The sequence below is a fragment of the Haplochromis burtoni genome, unplaced genomic scaffold (assembly GCF_018398535.1).
Source record: "Haplochromis burtoni strain Fernald_Lab_line unplaced genomic scaffold, NCSU_Asbu1 Contig_16, whole genome shotgun sequence".
In the NCBI taxonomy this organism is placed as follows: domain Eukaryota; kingdom Metazoa; phylum Chordata; class Actinopteri; order Cichliformes; family Cichlidae; genus Haplochromis; species Haplochromis burtoni.
In genome coordinates, this window is record NW_024582377.1 from 2,067,379 (window position 1) to 2,082,126 (window position 14,748).

General features: G+C 41.0%; 3 protein-coding genes across 7 annotated transcripts in view; all 3 read left to right on the plus strand.

The window, feature by feature from the left end:
- fosaa (v-fos FBJ murine osteosarcoma viral oncogene homolog Aa) overlaps window positions 1-2,697 on the plus strand; it is a 5,066-nt gene extending 2,369 nt beyond the window's left edge. The window contains exons 1-4 of one of the 2 annotated variants that reach the window (XM_042218234.1): window positions 247-387; window positions 596-823; window positions 1,152-1,259; window positions 1,380-2,697. In XM_042218234.1, coding sequence (XP_042074168.1) covers window positions 262-387; window positions 596-823; window positions 1,152-1,259; window positions 1,380-2,048 — 1,131 coding nt within the window. In that variant the 5' untranslated portion in view covers window positions 247-261 and the 3' untranslated portion in view covers window positions 2,049-2,697. Of the gene's footprint in view, window positions 1-246; window positions 388-595; window positions 824-1,151; window positions 1,260-1,379 lie in introns of those variants that run through there. The other variant, XM_005916797.3, reaches the window with a different exon arrangement.
- A 122-nt stretch (window positions 2,698-2,819) lies between these two features.
- On the plus strand, window positions 2,820-7,550 carry jdp2a (Jun dimerization protein 2a). Of its 4 annotated transcripts, none has more exons than XM_005916806.3 (4): window positions 2,820-3,200; window positions 5,069-5,286; window positions 6,133-6,237; window positions 6,350-7,550. In XM_005916806.3, the coding sequence occupies exons 1-4, from the start codon at window positions 3,113-3,115 to the stop codon at window positions 6,533-6,535; spliced, it is 597 nt and encodes a 198-aa protein (XP_005916868.1). In that variant the 5' UTR covers window positions 2,820-3,112; the 3' UTR covers window positions 6,536-7,550. The 4 variants fall into 4 exon arrangements, with proteins under 4 accessions (XP_005916868.1, XP_005916870.1, XP_042074169.1 ...); XM_005916808.3 differs by lacking the exon at window positions 2,820-3,200 and adding an exon at window positions 3,219-3,364; XM_042218235.1 differs by lacking the exon at window positions 2,820-3,200 and adding an exon at window positions 3,219-3,342.
- A 108-nt stretch (window positions 7,551-7,658) lies between these two features.
- The window catches only part of flvcr2a (FLVCR heme transporter 2a), a 32,288-nt gene continuing 25,198 nt past the window's right edge, over window positions 7,659-14,748 (plus strand). Inside the window, exon 1 of the mRNA XM_042218233.1 lies at window positions 7,659-9,167. Within this exon, the coding sequence (XP_042074167.1) occupies window positions 8,604-9,167 (564 nt within the window). The 5' untranslated portion in view covers window positions 7,659-8,603. The remainder of the gene's footprint in view (window positions 9,168-14,748) is intronic.

A 14,748-nucleotide genomic window follows, 5' to 3' on the forward strand; every position in this document is an offset into this window, starting at 1 on the left:
TCTCTCTCTCTCTCTCTCTCTCTCTCTCTCTCTCTCTCTCTCTCTCTTTTCTTTTTTTAAAGTGAGCCACAGACTGGATGCTCAAATGCTTTCATCTCTGTGGTGGGGGGGAGGGGGAACTGATTGATAAGATTTAAATTAACTGGATGCGGTTAATTTTAAAGCATCATATTTATATATACATATATGCCTATAAGACGTGAGACATCTGAAATCTGTGCATGTGGAAATGTGACAAAATAGCCCTGTAGGTCGGTTGTTATGATTCCGACGTCCTGGGACCAAAATGCAAGCGTGTCGATGCAGCGGTTCATTGAGAAAAATAAATCCATTCAGGAGACTCCACAGCATCTCTGCGTCAGTGTTGACGTCAGAAACAATGATAAAGTCAAATATTGATCTGGGAGAAGGCTATTTCTGGTCGGGTATATTTCAAGAAGAGACACCACATGCAGGGTGTCCTCTGTTTTAGACCATAAACAAATGATTAAGAGGCTTTTATTGATTTTCAGCATCACAATCAGAGCCACGTGAAACCTCTGGTATAAATGAATAACTGTAGTCCTCATTGTCAGTACTATCTCTGCTTTTTCAGGAGGTCTGCCAAGACATGAGCACTGAAGACACTCCATTTGTTCCAACGGTTACAGCAATTTCCTCTACCCCAGATTTCCAGTGGATGGTCCAGCCTACGATTATTACATCTGTCTCCCCGTCTCTGGGTAGCAAGCAAGCCAATGAACCGCGAAGCTCTCACCAGGCAACACCCAAAGCGGGCGGGAGTAAGGGAAAAAATGCTGCCAGAAAGGGGAAAACAGAGCAGGTAGGTTAGCTCTGATGAAGTCTACCTGCTATTGGACAGAACAGTCAATAGTGTCAATTTGCATATGCCAATCTGAATTCCTTGTGTGCAGCCGAGCTATTGTGCATGCTCCTCTGGTGCCGTGTGCGGGCTGTGTGCCTTCCTTAGGCAGTCAATTTATATTCAGGTCACAGCAAGTCTGCAACAATAGTCTATTTTTAGACGCATTGCAGTGAAACATGCTTTTGCCACTCTTCAGAGGGCGAACTGGGAGCGGGTGTTGTGGATTAGGGGAAGAAATGGCTGGGTTCTTCGTGGTAATGACTGAATTATTTCCCTTACATCCCAGCTGTCTCCTGAGGAGGAGGAGAAGAAGAGGATAAGAAGGGAGAGGAATAAAATGGCTGCAGCAAAGTGTCGCAACAGAAGGAGGGAGCTCACAGATACGCTGCAAGCTGTAAGTAAACAGTGATTAATTTGCTCAGCTGTCATTTACACCTACTGCGGTGTGTTTTGCTTTTTGTTTGTTTGTTTGATTTTCCACATGGATGATTTTTTGGTGTCGATCTGTTTAAAGGAGACAGACAAGCTGGAGGAGGAAAAGGCTGCCCTGGAGACCGAAATAGCCAACCTAATCAAAGAGAAAGAACGGCTCGAATTTATTCTTGCTACACATAAGCCGGTGTGCCAGGTGTCAGAAGAGCTTGAATCCATTTTCCAAGAGTCCACAGGGTCTCCAGGCCTACCGCCCAGTCCAGACGAGGACAGGCTTCCAGAGGATGGCACGCAAGAAGCTCCATCACTCCAAGACATGGACGACCCCAGCGATCCGTCCACAGCCATCTCTGGGAACTCGAATATTTTGCTGTGTGCAAGTGCTGAAATCAACATCTGTGATCTCGAGCCCTCCCTGGACCTTAAGGAGGGGCTACTGGACAATATTTTACCCACGCTGGAGGAGAAGACTCCCATGGAGACAGCTCGATCCGTGCCAGACATAGATCTGAGTAGCTCTCTCGGGGTCTCGGACTGGGAGACTCTGTATAAGTCGGTTTCCAGCGACCTGGAGCCTCTCAGCACTCCCGTGGTCACCTCCACCCCTACCTGCAGCAGCTACCTGTCTGTGTTCACATTTGCGTGCCCTGAGCTGGACTCTCTCACAGAGGGACTAGACAGCCACAAAGGTGGAGGAAGCAAGGGCGATTCTGTCGACATCCTCAACTCTCCGACTCTCCTAGCCTTATAAAATGCAAAGAGGCGCTGATCTGTTTGATCTCTTTCTGGTCTCTCTGTTTGCAGGTTCCCGACGTTGAAATGATATGAACAGCGTATGCTGTAATGCTTCAAGGAACACATTCATGAAAAGTCTTGTACATGACTAAGCAAACATATAAACTCTCTTCAGATACATAGTCAACAGAGTGATGTAGCTAAAAGCATGGCTTTTAATTTAACCGAAAGGACTGAAGTAAGTTTTGATTTTAAACGCATGCTGAAAAATTCCAAATAATTTTCAAAGCTCATCTCTGATCTGTTACTAGATCTAAGCTGTAACGTGGAATTTAATGTAACAGTATGGTTTTGTGTTTTTTGGTGTCAGTAGTGTACTGATTGATGTAAATGTCTTTACATATCCATCTAAGTACCTGCGTACCTCATCAAGTGTGGTTTGACCTCATTGTTAAAATGTTGAAAGTTTTCCATGAAAACATTCAGTGCTATATACTATTATATATATAGATATATATATCTTATCAAGATGTAACTTATGATTTATTTTTTTACCTTTCAGACTTGGACTTATTTGTTTAAATTAAAAAAAACAAACAAGTAAAATGGGCATATATTGCTTAACTATGCTGCTGAATAACTACAATAAATCTGCGTTCACAGTGGTGCTCGGTGCTGATCACTTTGTGGACTTTGAATTATGAGGGGTTTTTTCCTCCAAAGAAACTTAAAGTAAAATTCCTTTAAAATATTTCAAATACAAATATTTTTATTTTATTTGTAGTACCCTTTAGATATTTGCTGTTGAAGAAGCGGAGGTGGGAGTTCACTGTAGATCAGTGGCCGTGCTGTTTTTCCAGCGCAGGCCTGCATCTGAGTCGTATTATTGTGGTCGCAGCGGCAGCAGCAGTATGCAGCCTCCCTGTTTCTTTATGGGAGGAGCGGTGCGACTTCCCCACTTCTGCCCCCACTATGTAGGCTACTTTTTTTTCTAACATCCCTGCTTACGTTTGACTGGCATAGCCTAATTTCCGCATTCCCAAATCCTCCCAGATTGGGATCACGTTTAAAATCGGGCTGATGCAACGATTTCCACTTTTTAAAATATACTCTCGACCCTCGGCTGACCAGAAGAAAGGACATTTGTTGCACCTGGGATCAAAGTCAGGTCGGTATACAAAACTTCAGAAGTCGAGAGCTGCATATTTAATTTATTTATTTATTTTTTATTTTTGGTACATGCTGAATAGCTTATTGGCGCGCCACACATAGGTCATAACGAGCATAGTTTGCGAAGAGGCAGCGGGCAGGTCTGATGTTTTCGATTACACGGTGCGATCGATGCATTCTCTGAATTTCTCTGTTAAAGCAAACCTGACATCTTTAGTGATCGTGCTGCAGAAAGGTCATTTTCTTTTGTTTGCATGCTCCTTTTTCATGAATCACGGCGTGCACAATTCAGAACAAAATGTTCTTGTTTTGTCTAGTCCGCCGTTTACATTAGTGCCTCGCACTGATTCTCAAAATGCGGGTTATCCGAGCGGCTGTGGACGGAAAGCTGTAACATTTTATCACTGCAGGTCTCTGATGGAAACACAAAGTTACGTAAGATGGGCTTAATGCCGCACTGTAGAAAAAAAACTTCCGCTTTCAAGTTGACCAATTCAGCATGCTACACCACTATATAACTGGTCAAGCGATTACATTGTTAAACGGCTCTAAATGTGCTTTCATGCATAGCCTGGGGGTTTCAGCATTGTAAACAAATAGTCTGGTGATAATACACCATGACCAAGCGAGTTGTTTCTATGGGACATTCAGGATTAGCCATTAATAAAGTGACTATTAGTAGAGAAAGTTTAAAACCACCTTCGGGGCCCCTGCATCAACATTCAGATGGCAGTCACTGGCTCATAATGTGTGTTTGGGGTTTTATTTTGAGGATAGAAAAAATGATAAGCAAAAGTTACATTTGGCTTTAAGTGTTTTTGCTTTCATTTCAAGCTAAACTGCTCACACATTATTTCTCCGTTTTATCATGGCTGTTATGCTTTAATTGCAAGCAGAGTGTTACCGGTATGTTGTTTATGGCCTCTCTACTTCCTCTTGGTCTTTATGACCTGAACTTTGAGGAAGTTGCAAAACTAAAAGTTATTCCCATGTGAGATTATTATGTAGCCTGTGAGTTCATGTTCTGAGGAGAGCCACTGAGACTTGACCCTCCTCTTTAATAAACATTAGTCTACACAAAGAACACAAAGCCAGATTGCTGTTTCTTGTGGTTATATATTTTAATTAGAATTTGCCTTGGTTGTTTTTGTGATGAGGGATAAAGGTACATCAGAAGTTTTTTGGGGGGATTTCATGTGACTTGGACATCCGCTGAGCTGCTGTAGTAACTTCCTGTATGTTGGGTGGCTCTCACCGTCTTTGTATATGCTGAAGTGTCCTTGTCTACATATTTGCCTGTGCAAAACTGTGGTAATGTGTTCAAACAGTGTCGCATTAACTTTGTTTTTCAGCTAAAGAAAGCAAACTATTTTCTTAAACGTTACTGCATTGTGCTATATTTTGGCTGCATAATTTCACGTCTTTATCCTCAATTTTGGCTCTCCCCCCTCGATATGTCTCATATTCAGGAAATCACAGTCACCCTGTAACTATTTCTTGGCAACTGCTACCTTTAGCGCCCCTTGGAATAAAGTAGAATTTGTTTGAGTCTAGTCTTTGCAGTGTTGTTCACCTCTCTTTTTGGCCTTGTAGCATTAGATGATGTACGTTCTTGCCACGATCCCTGAAGTGTTAGAAACTGTTTTTTAGAAAATATTGCAAAATTGAATAAAAACAACACCAGTCCACCTTTTGCAAATGATTCATTGAAGCCCTCTAACAGATGGTACATAATGCACTTATATTTGTTATCAACTCATAAATGTAAAGCATTCCTGTAATGTATTCAGTTTTTTATGTGTTTTCCTTAATCTGACTTGGTTTGTTGTCTGAGTATATCTCCCGTTTTCTCCCTCTCCCGCCTAGCTGTGGTCACGACCGAGTCTGACACGATGCCAGGACAAATCCCAGATCCCTCTGTCACAGCGGGCTCCCTGCCCAGCCTGGGCCCACTGGCTGGGATCACAGCCACCACACTGACTGACAAGCTCAAATTTGGCGACCTCCAGGAGTTTGGGACAATGCTGTCACCTCTGCATTTCCTGGATAGTCTGGGGAAGAGGCCTCTAATAATCAAAACTGAGGTATAGGACACACTAAGCAGTTGATAACCGTTATCCTTTAAACTAAGGCCACGTTTTAAGTTTTTACTCAGCTTACATGTTCTTTTTAAAGGTTCATTTCTAAAAAGTGGCTCCAAGGTGTGTTTTTAATGTATCTGCTGTTAAAAAAGGGCATGGAAATTGTCTGCTAACTGTGTTTAAAATCTCGCTTCTGTATCCTAAAGAAATGTGTTTGCTGTTTATATTTTATTCAACAGGACCATCTAGTGGACACAAAGGGACATGTAGTTTATAGAGCAGGTAGATTAGTAATAGTGGCAGAAGTACAGGTCGTTTTTTTAATGCTGTCCCAAAGTAGTGTTTACAAATAGAGTTAAAAACAACAACACCCTACATATATAAAACAATGAGAAGAAATGGCTTTTTATATGAACTTTCCTGCTGTGTCAGATGTCCGTGAGAAATCACGTCCTCCATACACTTGCACAGGTTTTCTTGGGGAGATTTGACTTCTCCTGCCTTAAAAAAAATACGTCGGGTCCATCAATTACCTGGCGTTCAAGGATGCTTAGGCATGCCAGACTGTGCCAGGTTAAAAATGCTTTTTTTCTATTTTTATGCATACCATGACTGAAACAGAAGGACTTGCACGCTAATGTAGAGGGAAAAACAAACCAAAAAGTCTTTAGTTTGGGGAAATGTCACTTTGACTTGTTTACAGTGATAGCAAAGAAGAGCCCAGTAGGTTAAATACTAATATTAACACATACACATTCCCATCCTTACTCTGTTCATGGACTGCCTGCTATTGTATGGCAGATTAATTGTGCCTGAAGGTGTGTTTAAAACTCTTGTGCCTGTCTCTAGAGAGACGAGGAGGAAGAGAGGAGAAAACGAAGGCGGGAGAAAAACAAAGTGGCTGCAGCTCGCTGTCGAAACAAAAAGAAGGAGAGGACAGATTATCTACAAAAGGTGAGGCACATCTAAGGAGCCTCCTTTGCATGATTGCACACTCTCACATACTCAACTTGTGTCTCACTCTTTCCACAATTATTACTTTGTCTTCCTTCCAATCCCATGGCAGGAGTCGGAAAGGCTAGAGATGTTAAATTCCGACCTTAAAGCCCAGATCGAGGAGCTGAAGCTTGAACGACAGCAGCTGATCCTCATGCTCAACCGCCACCGCCCCACGTGTATTGTCAGGACAGACAGTGTCAAAACTCCGGAGGGTGAGGTGAGCCCCCTGCTGCAGCAGCTGGAGGCCAAGTGAAGGTTGTAGTGCGAGTTCCTACAGTTTACGATTGGGAAGAAGCAACAAACTAGCAGCACTTACGTTTGGGGCCTCGGTCGTGGAGGAGAACCAGCCACTGAGCGCTACACCACAAAATGTGGATCCACTGTGCTTAGACACTGTTTTGGCAGTTAAATCAATCTTCTTTCATAGTCTTTGTTTTGTTTTGTTTTTGTTTTTTATTGTTCCTTCTTGCTTTTTCATTTATTCTTCATTTTCGTCTTCACAGGTCCAGCCACAATTAGTGTGAAAGTAAAGAAAAAAACACAGCACAACTTTTGGTAGAATTACAAGCCACACACGAGGCATTACTTTGATATATTTCCAGTAATTACACCTGTGTTTTAATGCTTTTTGTTTTGTTTTTTTGTAGTTAACCCTAAAACAGAACTGCATTCGATCAGTCAGCTGCACAGATGATTATTTGTTGCTGTGTGGGATGAAACTAAGTCACTGTTTCCATGCAGGGCAAAGGCGATACCCCAAAGAGACAGTGTTTGTAAGTTATCAGGCTACAAATAGACATCTTTGCAGCATGATGTGACCTTGACTGTCCTTCAATTGTTAAAATACATGCAGGGAATTGTAGAAATATCATTGAAATCTGTGGGGAAATAGTTATATATGTATAAAAAAATAACTACTGGAATACATTAACCATCACATACAGATGATTTTTTTATTTCTGTATAAACCCACAGTCAAAGAAGCCTTTGTATCGCATAAATAACCTCAAGCATTTTTCATGTGTTGGCACAGCAGCTGAACATTTTTTCTTTATTCCATTGTTTTTTGGCGCAGGCGTCATGTATGCACATATATATATATATACAAGTGTTTACATTGTACTTTATTTTCTGTTACCATATTGTTACTAGCAATTATGTTTATGTTTTTATTCTTTTGTATATGGTGTTATATAAGCATATAAGCTATCACAAAATCCCATTTTGTATTTCCTTAAGAAATAAATGTCTAGTTTCTTTTTTTAAAATTATTGAATAATATTTTTTGAGTCTTGCAAAATGGAAGACGTTTTATAATAATATTTTGTGCACAAAAAAAAAGTTTCAGGAGCAAAGTTTCTGGTAAACCCTGACATCTTGTGGTGAGCTGCAGCACAGCTCATTAACCTTCCTGCTTTATTAAGTGTGCCTATGCCAAGAGGCACACTTATTTATCTTTAAATTACTTAAAATGTATTAACTATAATATATTGCTCCATGCCTCTCCACCTTTTTTAGTCGTGATGGATTCTTTGTAGGTCCAGTAGTAACTAATGTGCAATAATAATAAAGTACTACTTTAGATTAAATGTGGACCATCGTTTGGTTTAGACATGTAAATCATTTTTTCAATTATTGAAATAAGAAAAACACCAAATTCTCAGCATGCACGAACAAATAAGCACAGAGACGCCCGTTGTTGTTATCAGAGGGGATTTAACACGCAGATTAAAACCGCAGTGGCTGAGGCAAAAGGAACTAAAGCTTCAGGAGAGAAGTAGGCTGACAGCAACGTTACTGTAAGTTAGCTGAGCTCCGAGTGGGTATTTTTTGCGGCATAGTGATAATTTGCTGTGTTGCAACAGGGGATGAAGTCGAAACATGCAACAGTACTGACATGAGCAGCTCAGACAGACTGCACTGTGTCGTCTTCAGAGGTTATCTCTGCTCTGTCATGTTGAGGGTTTCTCTCAGAGCTCCCGAGGAACAGCCACTGTCATTTCTTACCTCAACAGCTGGGTGGAGTAAAAGTCGGTGTCAACACGTTCTTCAAAGGGAATTTCTCAGAAAGCTCAAGTGTATATACTCAGGAGCCGGTTAGACATCTCAATTAAAGGCTGATCAGTCTAAAGGGGTTCGAGGCACAGAGGAAGTCCGACAGCTGAATGGTTTTTGGCAGTGTCACGTGGAACGAAAGTGATACTTGGGTTTTTTCCCTCCTATTTTCGTTTTTTTCTTTTCTTTTTTAAAGGACATCTTAAGTAGGTTAGTGTCGCGGTGGCTGTGCTTCAGTTCAGTTCAGTTCATTTCTGGAGCAGATAATGGGGGACAGGTGCGCTCCGGATACGACGGAGAATGGTCCACACATGGGAGTAATAGGTCCAGCTGCCGCGGACCCCACTGAACACAGCGGGATCATAAACAGTGAGAGCGACTTGGGGGTCACTACGCGTCTATACAAGAGGCGATGGATGATAGTGTTCCTCTTCAGCTCTTACTCTCTGATCAACGCTTACCAATGGATCCAATACGCGATCATCAGCAACATAATTATGAAGTTCTACAAGGTGGAAGCCTTCGCGGTGGACTGGCTGTCTATGGTCTACATGCTCACATACATCCCCTTCATTTTCCCAGTCACCTGGCTCCTGGATATTAAGGGACTGCGGGTCACAGCGCTGATTGCGAATGCGCTCAACTGCGCCGGGACATGGATAAAGGTGGCCAGTGCCAAACCGAGCCTATTCTGGGTCACCATGCTTGGACAGTTTATGAGTTCCTTTGCCCAGGTTTTCATCCTCGGGATGCCCTCCCGCCTGGCGTCGGTGTGGTTCGGAGCGAATGAGGTTTCCACCGCCTGCTCCATTGGAGTTTTTGGCAACCAGGTGAGTTAACACAGGGAGTCGGTTAAACAGACCTCAATTTCTGTTTGTTGCGTAAAACCCATGAAAAATAATGCCTAATATCTGGTACGTTTATAGACATTAGTAACTTGGAGTAGACTGGCTCAATGAACATCTTAGAGTGGAATCAATTTAAATATTTCCATTTGGGCCCAGCTGACTTAATCTTATCCTTCCAACTTTATAGAACAATAAGTTATGGATTTAATCAAATGCAAATATTAGGCTGTATAAAACTAGACGTTTTGATAAAGCTTGTAAATAATGATAGAAATGTGCCAATAATGATCAGAAGAAGCAGAATATCGATATTCTGCTTCTTTGGCTATGTTTTTCCTGGTGCCTGGCTCCTGTTGTTTTTTTGTTTTTGTTTTGTTGTTGTTGTTTTTCTTTGGGGGGGGCATTAATTTGCGCTGTGATAAATATCAGGTGTGTTTTCTTCACTTTCTGCAAACAGTGAACTGTGGGTTTTGGGGGGTCCCTCTGTGCCACCTGGTACACTTCTTTGTCCACCAGGCAAAGAGGCCCTGACTAAATCTGATCTGTAGAAACTGAAGGAATTTGTTTTTGATTGTTTGAAAACAGTGTGAGTGATGGATACACCCACTACACCAGTTATATTTAAGCTGCACCGTCAATATCAATGAATTGCCATTGCAGTGGTTATTTCTATTTGGGCGTGTTGTCCTTAATTGGCAAACCAAATAGGGGAGACTGGGTATATTTGTAAAATTAAGAGAGTTGTAGCACCGCCAGTCCCACCAATCAGAGATGAGATAGGACTCATATGGTCACTTCAGTGTCTACCCACTTCCATTCCTGATTTCATATGATGATTGACATGGCGGGAAACAACTGCGTGTAGATTTTATTGGGGGGACGGGGGAGTACAAAAGTAATTGTTTTCACCAGCACTAAACTTTGTTTATTATCCAAATCCCAAAACCAAATTCAGTGTATTTATGTAGCACATTTAAAAACAGAAAGTTTGCCCAAAGTGCTGTACAGAAACAAAAGGATAAAACACAAGATAAAACCACTGCACTCACATAAAAACATAATAATACACATGATAAACATATCAACTCACACCAGTCTGAACGCTATTGAAAAAGGTGTGTTTTCAAAATGAAGATCCCTGTTTAATATTTAAAGGCAGCGTATTCCTAAGTTTGGGGGCCATAATTGAAAAGGCTCGTTCTCCTCTACGTTTTAGCCTAGATTGATTTTGGGACAACCAACAGCAGCTGGTCAGCTGATCTGAGGGTCCGCGAAGGAATCTAAGGCTGAAGTAACTCAGAAAGGTATGGGGGAGCAAGACCATTAAGGCATTTATAAATCAGCGCTTTGAAATCAATTCTGTCATGAACAGGAAGCCAATGAAGAGAAGACAGGATTGGTGCCTGTGGGTACCAGTCAAGAGGCGGGCAGCAGCATTTTGAACGAGCTGAAGACGTGCAACAGATCCTTGGCTGACTCCAACATAAAGTGCATTACAGTAGTCAAGCCGAGTTGAAATATAGGCATGTATTACCTTCTCCATGTCACGTCTTGACAAAACTGGCTTCAGCTTTGCTATTTGCCTCAACTGGAAAAAGCTTTTTTGCAACACAGAACTAATATGTTTGTCCAATTTTAAAATCTTAGTCCATAATGACTCCCAAATTTGTCACATGCTATTTGATATAATACCCTGGCCAACCACAATTCCCAAGCGGGTTGCATGAAATATTATTGGGTCTAAATACAATCACCTCCGTTTTACTCTCATTGAAACTCAAAAAGTTCAGAGCCATCCAAGCTTTGACATCTTCAAGGTAGTTCAAAAAAATTGGATGGAGCCTGGGCCATTTGGTGCTAAAGGCAAATACATTTGGCAGTCGTCTGCGTAGCAGTGAAAGGATATTTTGTGTTTTCTGAAAATAGACCCCAAAGGGAGCAGAAAACAAATGTCGGCATTTTATGTAAAAGTCTGAAAACTAGTGCAAAAATTAATTGAGTTACAGATGCTAAAGCAAACAGCCAGTCTCCCCTACATGTGTTTGCAAACATGTGAAATGACACTATGCACACAGGATGTTTAACCGGTTCTTTTAAGATGATCTGCCTGCTCTGTGGCTACATCTCCACTGAATTTTATTCTTGTTTACTTTGCACAAGCTGATGATCACTTCACATCCTTACAAGTCACTTAATACAAGTCCTGTACCCAGAATCCTTGCAAGCTACAGAGAACTAGTTTACTTACTGATATACAGGATAGTGTTTTCATGTGTGACAGTAACTCAGACCCACCAATGTTTAAGTACATTTTTACCGTGTCGTTTGAGGGATTTGTGAAGAAAAATGATCAGTTCTATTCAATTCAATTTTATTTATATAGCGCCAAATCACAACAGAAGTCGCCTCAAGTCGCCTTCTGAAGAGTATAATATAAAAAAAGAATTCTAAACTTAAATAGTAAACTTTTCACTACACTCGATGCAGCCTTGTCAAAATCGGAGTACACCCGATGATTAAATAGTTTATAGAACCACCTTTAGCAGTGATAGGTTGATGTAATCAGTTGCTATGGAATTTTATCAGTCTCGTATCACTCTGAAGGAATTTCCACTCTTTTTTTACAGCATTGCTTCAGTTCATTGGGGTTGAGGACATTCATTTCTGCAAGGTCCCACGATCAGACTGAGGTCTGGACTTTAACCGGGTCATTGCAACACCTCGATTCTTAAATTTTTCTGCTATTTTGTTGTGAATTTGCTGCTGTGCTTATTTTGGGATGATTGTCTTGTTTCATAACTCAATTTTGGCCAAGCTTTCAGTCAGACAAATGGTCTCACGTTTGCATACTTTAGCATAGAGAGTGGTTCATAGTTGACTCATTGACTGCAAGTGCAAAGTCCTGTGCCAGCAAAACAAGCCTGAATCAACAACCTGCCACCACTGAACTTGACAGTTGCTATAAGGTGTTTGTGCTGTTGTGCTATGTTTGGTTTACACTGCGCATCACAGTCAAATAGCTCCAATTTTGGCTTGTCTGTCCAAAAGATATTATTCCAGTAATTTTGTGGTTTGTTCAAATGCAACCTTTGGAAAAGTACATGTTGTCTGTTAGGAGTGCTCCCTTAAATGTTGCGTCATTAGAAAGCCTTGCTTGTGCTCTTGACAGTAGGATTCATATAGATTGCATAAATTGTACTTAACGTAGAGATTATGATCGCCTCAGAGGACAAGGATGAATTGCTGAGTCCTAGAAGGATAGAAATATATTTTTTAAAAATCCCCCCGAGCGTGAGATTTGACAGGTGGGGCAACTGTAAAGTCAGGTTTCCAATTAGAGGTAACGAGATAAGAGATAACTCTTTATTGTCATTCCTCAGTCTCAGTCAACAACACAACAAAAACAAGACAACACAGTAACTTAACTTAATAAATAAAAAGAAATAAAAAGAATGAGTCTATGTTTTTATTTCACATTGTTGTTGTTGTTATTATTATTATTATTATTATTATTATTATTATTATTATTATTATTATTATTATTATTATTATTATTATTATTATTATTATGATTATTATTATGTTATTGGCCCCCCAAAAAGTCCAGGGAGGTAGCCAATCAGGTCAACTGTTAGCACTGATTAGGGCTGTTGCCCTGTTGTAAAAGCTGTCCTTGAGTCAGTTTGTCCGCGACCTCAGCAGCCCGAATCTCCTGCCCGACGGCAGCAGCTTAAACACCCTGCGGATGCTGCGTGCCCTCTTGAGACAGCAAATGCTGTGCAGGTCCTTCAAATAAGGGTGAGGATGTCCAGTGATTTTTGGGACATATTGATGACCCTCTGAAGTGCATTTCTGTGTGCCATGGTGCAGCTGAAGAACCACACACAGATGCAATATGTCAACACACTTTCAATGGAGCAGCGGTAGAAGACGATCAGCAGCTCCTTCTTCAGGTCCATTTTTCTGAGGATTCTCAGAAAGTGGAGACACTGTTGGGCCTTCTTTAAAACCGCAGAGGTGTTAGAGCTCCATTGGAGGTCTGTCTATGTGCACACCCAGAAACTTAAAACTGGAGACCCTTTCCACGCGCTCCCTGTTGATGCTGACAGGCTGCAGCTCAGACTTCCTCCTTCTGAAGTCGACTACCAGCTCTTTTGTTTTGGTGGTATTGAGGTCCAGGTTGTTGTCTGCACACCAATCCGACAGCCTCTGAACCTCAGACAATGGTGTCTTCAGTTGATCTAATAGCTCTGTATGTGAACTGGAGCGGGACATTAGTTTTTATTTTTATTTCACTTAGACTTTTGTTTCAGATTAGTTTCTGTTAGTTTCCAGAGTGGACTTCCTCATTTCAGTTTAGGTTTGTTTTTTTAATGATTAATATTAGTTTGCATTAGTTTCAGTGTTGGTTTTTCTGTTTTGTTTTTTGTAGTAATTTCTATATGGAAAGCATATGCAAGTAAAAGTCAGTAAAGGGATTACAATAAAAAAACAGATATTGTTGAAATGAGATGACTCCCAGTGTTGTAGACATCAAAGCTACATCAGGAAAGTTGTAATAAAACATTTACCTAACGTAAAAACGATTTTGTTAGATTTAGGCAATTAAAAAAATGTGTCAGGTTTAGAAAAATATCACCGCTTGCGCTGAAATCCAACCCTTTGCTGTTTTCTTGGTTGCCCCGCTTGCCTGGACAAATGTATACTTCCTGTCGAAATACGTAAGTCACAAAGTTGTGCTGCTTGTCACGAAAAACACTTGAAGCTCCCTACCCACGAACACAAACGCCAACTATTTCATGTTTGTTTCCTGGGAGACCGGGCTGGTTTTGAACGAGGCATCCAAATGGGAAATGACGTGACCACTGTCGCCATCTTTTGCTGGGTCAGTGTATTTACTTCCACGCAGTCTTTCCCAGGTATCGTAATCTCCCAGTTTTGTTTTTTGAGTGATTTGTTTACACTCTAATGTGCAAAACTTACATTAAATTAACTAAATGTTTTCGTATATCTATTTTTACACAGCTCATAACGCATCATATTGTTCCAGGAAGTACAATAAAGTCTTATCGTGATTAGGGTTGCCAACCGTCCCTTAAAATACAGAATCGTCCCGTATTGAGCTGATAAGGGACGCACTTTGTCCCGTAATACAGTGAGAATCAAAAGTAGTCTATAACTTTTAATGGAATTAACGCTTTGTTGGAAAACATAATTCCCAGCCCCTCTCCTGCTTTGTGACCAATGAGCTGACAGCACACTTATGACAATTCGAGTATGACAATTCAGATTACTGCTCATCTCATTGGTGGAGGAAAGGTCGCTTACGGAGAAAATACCGGAAGACAACAGATGACCACAACAACAAGCATGGCCAACAGGGAAACAAACGCCGACACTGCGGTGCAAGTCTCGGATGACAGCACACCTAAAGCTGGGCAGACACTGTGCTAGGGTTGCACGATTTTGCATAAAATGAGAATCACGATTTTTTGGCTTAGAATTGAGATCACGATTCTCTCACGATTTTCTTTTCCAGTATAAATATTTATTGCACTTATTA

Excerpts from the sequence above, each read along its gene's own strand:
- jdp2a (XM_005916806.3), top strand. The coding sequence starts at position 3,113 with ATGCAACGATTTCCACTTTTTAAAATATACTCTCGACCCTCGGCTGAC. Across the intron at positions 3,201-5,068 it reads GCACCTGGGATCAAAGTCAG|CTGTGGTCACGACCGAGTCT; the intron begins GTCGGTATACAA and ends TCTCCCGCCTAG. Across the intron at positions 5,287-6,132 it reads CTCTAATAATCAAAACTGAG|AGAGACGAGGAGGAAGAGAG; the intron begins GTATAGGACACA and ends GCCTGTCTCTAG.